We start from the raw sequence: 7,576 nt of genomic DNA, 5'->3' as shown, positions 1-7,576 counted from the left end.
AGTCATCATTCAGTCAGCCCTGGAACTGAGAAGAGAGTCCCAGTAAGAGAGGTGTTTCATGCTGAGGCATAAAGCCTTGAATCCACTGACTCACTCTTACTCAGTCCAATGAAGGAAATGTCTGAGTAATATACCCCATACCCCCCCCCCCCCACACACACACACACAAACACACACACACACCATTTCAGTTTTTACAAGTACATGGGTCCATGTGAGGGGTTACAGCATACTATTTTTCATGTTGCTGCTTCCAAAGGTAATAAATCACATTTAGATTTGCTGAGGAAACAGAAAGACCACTTTATTACTAACATTGCAGTCTGATGTTAATTGTGGCTAGACAATGCATCAGATCAGCATGGCTCCTGAGTTAACAATGATGATTTGGTTAACAATGACATTTATATATATATCTGACATGTCTGATATTCACTGTTTAATTTGAAATCTGATATAGTCTTAGACATCTAAACATGTGACATCTGATCTTTACTGCCTCTGATATCTGATCATCCTTGGAAACACATGGACAGTATTTTTAGTTGTTTTTTAGTTGACATTGTTATGCTTTCTTGCAACTAGTCTCAGCTTTGTCTGAACATGCTTCTCTGATCAGATTTAAGAATTATTGTTGTAGCAGATAATATCCTGCTTTGCCCTTGAGCAAAGCACTTAACGCAGAGTTTTTGTAAGGGGACTTCCCTCTGTTTTGTTTGAGTCACTAAAATGTTTAAGGGTTTAAGATTATACCATGTCTGATCTAATGCACAAACGACATAAATAAGGAATAAGCTAGAGAATAGAAAAAAATGGTCTGATTACAAGCAAAATGATCATCTTCTTATGCAGACATTAACCCCCCTGAAGTTTATTCTCCATGCCTGTTATAATGTTTCTTCGGTGCACGACCTTTGTCATTCTGGGTTGGCCCAGTAATTCTAGACAAGTCCAACATCAGTGACATCACTGAAAATCCCCTTCTAGCATTCCACCAGACTGAGCTCTGCTCCCCCGTTGTCATGGAGCCAAAAAGAAACAAAGGATCAAGTATAAAAAATGCCAGGATGAGACAGAGGTGATCTCTGAGCCTCTACGCCTCCTGACAGTGCAGCAAAATACACGAGCTATTAGCTAATAGGGAGCGGGCAGAGAAGAAGGTGGGAAAGTGGAAGAGACTGTACCATGAAGTGCTCCAGGCATTCCTGTGGTGACATTTTATTGGAGGTAGAGGGAACAGTAAAACAGACCTTGGTAGCTCTCCGCAAAAGCCTCCTGTTTACCAGGGCTGCTAAATTAGGTCTCAGGCGTAATCTATAATCTTAGAACGAGACATTTAAAATCCCTGTCCTAGGTGGCTGTATCCTTTCCATTCAACATAGCATAGTCATTGGTGAAAGCTCTTCATCAGCTTGATATCCACTAGGTCAAGGGAGAGTCATTCCACAAACCAGCCGTGCACGCTTCATCCTAATCCTTCCAAACCACAACACTCACTCACAGGGGAAGTGGAAGCCAAGGGTGGAGGCTCAGCAAATTCAGTGGTTTATGAAGTGAGTCAAATGCAAGTCATTATGTTCCTTATGCTGCAAGCCAGTATGCTGCAATATAGCAAAAAGAACGTTAGGCAAATGTTAGGCACAGTCTTGAGAGTATGCTTGTTTGTGTGTGTGTGTGTATAAGGTAAGCAACAAGAGGAGAGTTACTGATCTTATATATAGTATATATAGTAGTATATCAACAATAGTCAAACACACACACACACACACACACACACAATCTACTCTCATTTGACATATAACTCAGTTCAGAGCCTCTAAGGAGTGTAAATAGCTTGGTGAGAATTTAATAATGTGATAAAGTTACACAAGTGTCCAGTCCACTTCACTATGAAGTCACTATGAAGGAATCCATTGGCAAGCCCATGTAGGCTATCAGGCATGAGGTGTCATAGCTATTTATTCTGCAGTTGACTGTGGCAAGGAATAGGCTGCAATACCAATGCATGTAGAGAGGAGTTGGCAAGGTTAAAGACAGTCTGATGCAGACAGGTGCTCTCTTTTGAAGTATACAGTTGTCTCCCCAGACAGTAAAAGTACCACAAATGTAAAGGTTTCTTCCAACATATATATATATTTTTGCCATAGAAGTTTATTTAAGCAGATATAGCGTGTCAGCCTTAAGGCTTTTGTCATAAAGGAAATGTGTGTGAAAATTGTAGTGTACAAATCACAAATTAACCTGCTAGCATTCAATATGAGCTGAGAAACCTTATCTCCCTTTTCTTTATATGCGTGGGCTGTCTGTCTTGTAAATAATGAAAATTAATTTCACTGGGACCAGAGAGCATTTTTATTAACAGTATCAGTAGACAGTATCACAGTGACAGTATCAGCAGGCCATTACTCATTAACCAGCAGTGAGGTGACAGTGTATTGCTGGGTCACCACTGAGGAAGACTGCTTGTGACCCAGCTCAACAAACATGCAGGTGAAGCAGTACCACCACCAGCCATTGCTCAGAACAGTTGCGCACCCTCACACATGCTGGCATCTTTCTCCTGCAAACGTAAGTGCCACAGTGATGCTTCGACAGAGTACAGACACACTTTTTGATTAGTTTTTCAGCTGTCCGTCCCCAAGCTTCCACTCTAAAGTTGAAATGGGCCCATTGTTAAGAATGAAAAAGGAAATACCTTGCTTAACAACCACAGGACTTATGGTAAGGCAGGTTCCTACAGACACCCATTAACGGTTACTCAACTATGCCATCTTACACCACCCAAGGCTACAGATTGTGTGATCCCAGGAAAGACAGACCCACCTCAAGTGTTGCAATCCTTGCGTCAGTGACTTTTCAACTTCCCTTGATAAAGGGTTTTCAGTAATATTCAACCTACTGTGCGACATGTGGAGTAGGACCTATGCCATATGGAGTATGATCAAAAACCCATACGTTCGCACAGACATATATCTTTACCCAGATGCATATGTGATGGGGTTTAGTTGCTTAAAGGCTAATTGTGCATCATTTAAGAACCACTAGTATCTATATGGATAGTGGTTGGCTACTTATAGCACACTCAGTTTGGTAAAGTAACCACAAAACAACAAATAAAAAAACAACGACTATATAATTAGCTACAGCATATAAATAATGAGCTCTGTAAGACTGGTTCTGAACCTAAGCTAAGCTATAATGGAAAAAGACAATATACAATGAGAACCATGAAAATAATATTAATCTGAGCAAGACTTCTCCCTATAATACTGTAGCAGCAGAATCCAGTAAACTGAGTTACTACTTAAAACATTATGAAAACAATAAAGGAGAACCTTCCTGAAAACAGTTATCTTGGTCCCCAAACTGCAAAGCACTGTTGCTCACTAAACCCAGCTAATTAGTTGACCCACATGAAATGCAGTAAAATTCCTCTAACAAGTGCCAGTGTGCCTCTCATGGAGACACCTGGCCCCGAGGTGGACTCCTGTGGTGCCCTGCTCATGCTTCCTAAAACAAAGACTTCATTGAATGGAAATGATCTCTCTCGTGTGTGTGGTCATACTGTTGAATGCCATGTAGTCACAATGAGGAGAAGCTTCAGTCACCAAATGCTGGCTGCTGACTCCAGAGGCTTTCCTCTTTCCTTTTATCTCACAATGAGGCCTTCGATGTGCTTCCTACCAACAAGGAAGTGGTCCCATTATAAAAGGAAGTTTGACCAGCATGGTGCAGGAGTTCTGGCCAACATGAGAATGGAGTAGCAGTCATGAAAATGGCACTGAACAATAAAACTTGGTTAGATGACTATTTTAGTGAAAATTGTCATTTTGGTTGCCATAATTTATTTCTATATTTTGTGCCGCTTTAGTGTTACTCACTAAATCAATGAACTTACATGAACCAGGCCAGATTATAGCTTTGACATGCAATAATCTGAAATTCACAGGTTTTGAAAGGGAACATGTTGGGAAAACACAGTCAGGATACAGGTGCAGTGGGACTATAAGAAGTCAGTGAAGCAGTAACAGGAGGCAGCGTAGACAAATATTTGTTTTTTCATATCAGAGCTGGGACGGAATATTTGTGTTATCAGTCCTATTCCAAAATATAATTAAACCGGTAAACCAGATTCAGCTGCCTACAGGCAGAAGTGAGTCACTGAACCATGTTGGTCTGAAAAAACGTTTTCAGTAATATACATGATACACTGGGCCATGATTCAGGCATACTGTGGATCAGATACAGGGACAAAGAAAAGTTTAAAAAGACATCAAGTTTTGTTATAGCAGGACATTTAATTCACATTTCACAACAACACACTGATTTGACAGTGTAAACAGTTTACTGGCCAAATGAAACTGTATGTTTTTTGTTTTTCTCCATAAACACACCAATATTGACATTTAAAAGGTGTGTTCAATCATTTGTGAATATTCCTATGAAATGTCAAAACACATCTATGAGCACATTTAACACTGTAATGGAGGGAAAAATACTTAAAAGATTTAGGTTATATTTCATGACTAATGCAAATATTAAAATAGCAACAAAGTAGTTTTTCATTTTTATGCTACAGTTTTTGTCTATTACTTCTGAAAAGCACTTAAATCTCTAAGATTTCTAAAATTTTAATAAATAGCATATTATTAAACATAAAACACTATGTAGTCCTTTTTAAACACGTGGCCAGTGTGTTAGGGCTGGACAAGGTTGGTATAAATCTGAATAAATATTAATAATATAAATAAATAAATTAAAAGAAAGGCATAAACAATTAATATTTACAGTGCACAATGCAACATAGAAAAAGACAACTGGTAAAAACAAGCAATTTTGGGGACCGGTTTGTTTCTCTCTGAGGAAATGATAAATGTCCCAGCCCAGACTACAGTCTCAACTCTGGGGAGTTACCCAGACAAACTCTCGCCCCAAAATGTCCACTTTTCCTCAGTGTAGATTCACTTGGCCAAAGAGAGTTCCAGTGTTCATCAGGTTCTGGGCTGATGGGACCGTCTTTCTGAACCTCCCAGTGAATCATATGGAAGTACAGCCTCTCATAGAGAAGCTCTGACTCCTGCGGCACAGCTAGTCATCCTTCTTTTCAAGTGCACTGTGCTTGTCTTCCTGGCAATTCACTTCTCCATTTTATTTTGAGGTAGAAGTTCCACACAGTCTTCTTGAAATTAAAGAGACAAGGAGGAGAACAGATGTAACATAAACAAAGAACACACAGCTTGAAGCCTGCATATCGCAGGGTGGGGGGCATTGTTTTAGCATGGTTGAAGGTTGGCCTGCTCACCACGGGCTCCTATGTGTTAGTGATGTGGGGGTGTGCCGAGCTTAACCTTCTCCTCATTCTCTACGTCATACGTGCCTCGTTTGTGAAACCTGTTGGACAAAATTGAACAAATTGATATACAAAAATATCTGAAAAGATATGCTAAGCTTCTCATTGATCAGGTTTTGTCTTTCTAAATTGCCATATCTTGGGCACAGGCTATCTTCTAAATATCTCACCTGAGAGCCAACAGAAGTCCAATGATGGTGAGACAGAGCGAGGAGAGAACAACAGCGACCACAGCCAGCGCCGTTGTGCGATCGTAACCTTCATCCCGGTTCCATACAGGCAGCGAGAACGAGTGGCATCTCTCTCCGGAATAACCTTGGTTACAACTGTAAACATGGGACATTTTATAAAATCTATGAGAGCTGGATTAAAACTGTGGGCACTTCGGAATACCCTAAATCAGTTAAACGAAGGAAAAGCCTGCAGCAGATAATGGAGACAGTGCACTCACATGCACGAGGGGCCGATCTTCCTCAGGTAGTGGCATGTCCCGTGAATGCAGAAGTCCTTATATTTCTTCAGGCACGGGTTCCTCTTTTTCCCCTTCCCCTTTTTCTGCCCCTTTCCCCTTCTCTCCTTAGTTTCACGCCTCTCTGCATTCAGTACTGTACTCGGATCTTTAGGTTTGCTTGAAAATGCGACTGTAAAGGTAACAGAACAATTGGACAATTAATGTTTACAGTTAAATTACTTTCAAAGGATAAATGTGTTATCAAAGCAAATGGAGTGTATGCCCAGCTGCCGATATTGCAAAACTGCTGTATTACCTCGAGGTATCTCATAATCTCCTGACAATTCGTATTCTTCATAGCTGTCATATTCTTCACCCGCCTCCTCCTCCTGGTAGCTCACGTGCTTGCTGTCCTCAGCAGGTCTTTTTTCATTCTGTGTCTCTGATGTGTGTAACAGGTGAATCACGGTTGTTTGTGCAGGTTTCTCGCCCTCATACCTGTCTATAGAGGCGCTGCTCACCAGGGTGAAAGCCACTGGAAAGACATAAGAGAGAAAATCTCTCATAAGATTTGTTCACTCTTCATTTGCTCAGGTATGCCACACAGTCCCCAACTGCAGGTCCTTGTGCAGTACAATCAAAAATCATTATTTATGTGCATGGAAATGAATGAAATAAAATCGATGTAAAGTTTACTAAAATCTTAGCTGCAGTTCGATGGGAGTAACGAGAGGTCATGGCAATCATGCCAGGGCAATGCGCAAATGTGATTTGCAGACTTATTGCATTTTCAAGACAAACCAAGCTGTCAGTTTTTCAGTCTGTACAAATAGACCAGATTTGTTTTCCACTATACAGCATACAGAACAGGCTAAAGCTAAATACAACTTAAGAAAAAATGCTTTCGTAATCTTATTTGAAAATGAAAAATTATTTTAAAATTACCTGATACACTCTATACCCCTAGAGGGTGCTAGGTCAGATTTACAAAATTTACATGCACAGACACTGATCTAATGCATGAACACCCGGTCAAAAATAAATATATCATGTTACATAAAGACTATTCTTAAATAGGTTGATGACCAACTGAGTGACATTGTTGCCATCTAAGAAAAGATTCTTGAACAACAGTTGCTACAGTATTCGCTGCTAATATTCACTGCTGCCGTCATACTAATGAATATCAAGAAACAAGCCATCCGCAAACTTTTTAAAGTGAATAATTTTAGTTTCGTGCATTGCATATCAGTTTAAACGCAAACGCTTCAATATAAAATGTGTTACATGACTTTACATAGGCCACGACTAAAAGGGTATGACTTGAATGAACCATGAACCCCACCTACGCCAGCCTATACTTACCGAGCGCATAAACGAGAAGTGCGAATGTTGAAAACTTCATAGTTTCCAATCTGGATATCTAACGGGTTAAAAAAAAAGAGTCCGCTGTCGAATTCAGGCGTTTTTTGTGTACTCCACCAAATTCAAAATTACAGCAATAATCCGCCGATGCTTTCGGGCCGTAGCAGCACTCTTGGGGTATCTGTCAGTGCAGCTTTCCCTCGTCCGAGTTAAGCGAAAGAAATCACTGCTGGTGGACAGCAAGCACTTAAATAGATCAAGGCAGAGCCACGCCTGTGTGAACCTCACGCTACAATGAGACCTCTATCAGCTACCACCTATATTCTCTTCCCGGTGTGGGTTCCCCTGTCTGTACAGCTTTTTTTCTTTTCTTTTTGTTTTAAATTACTGCATTATACATAGTATTTAAT

The 7,576-nt window shown here is 40.3% G+C and overlaps 1 protein-coding gene across 2 annotated transcripts; it reads right to left on the bottom strand.

The window, feature by feature from the left end:
- Window positions 1-4,278: 4,278 nt before the first annotated feature.
- On the bottom strand, window positions 4,279-7,396 carry hbegfa (heparin-binding EGF-like growth factor a). Of its 2 annotated transcripts, none has more exons than XM_027016669.3 (6): window positions 7,167-7,396; window positions 6,118-6,336; window positions 5,802-5,991; window positions 5,521-5,676; window positions 5,303-5,391; window positions 4,279-5,179 (listed from the first exon to the last, which is right to left on the bottom strand). In XM_027016669.3, the coding sequence occupies exons 1-5, from the start codon at window positions 7,204-7,206 to the stop codon at window positions 5,319-5,321; spliced, it is 678 nt and encodes a 225-aa protein (XP_026872470.2). In that variant the 5' UTR covers window positions 7,207-7,396; the 3' UTR covers window positions 4,279-5,179; window positions 5,303-5,318. The 2 variants fall into 2 exon arrangements, with proteins under 2 accessions (XP_026872470.2, XP_026872471.2); XM_027016670.3 differs by having other exon boundaries at window positions 4,279-5,176.
- Window positions 7,397-7,576: the final 180 nt, after the last annotated feature.

Source organism: Electrophorus electricus, chromosome 16, assembly GCF_041902795.1.
Source record: "Electrophorus electricus isolate QZ-2024a chromosome 16, ASM4190279v1, whole genome shotgun sequence".
NCBI classification, from domain to species: Eukaryota; Metazoa; Chordata; class Actinopteri; order Gymnotiformes; family Gymnotidae; genus Electrophorus; species Electrophorus electricus.
Note: the sequence above shows the minus strand (reverse complement) of the source record. Positions and strands in the feature narration are given on the sequence as shown.

What these genes read in the sequence shown, in the direction of transcription:
- hbegfa (XM_027016669.3), bottom strand. Translation starts at nt 7,206, where the DNA reads ATGAAGTTTTCAACATTCGCACTTCTCGTTTATGCGCTCG. An exon ending in ACTTCTCGTTTATGCGCTCG is followed by an intron (nt 6,337 to 7,166) that starts GTAAGTATAGGC and finishes ATGTCTTTCCAG; the next exon opens with TGGCTTTCACCCTGGTGAGC. An exon ending in AAGATCGGCCCCTCGTGCAT is followed by an intron (nt 5,677 to 5,801) that starts GTGAGTGCACTG and finishes CCATGTTTACAG; the next exon opens with TTGTAACCAAGGTTATTCCG.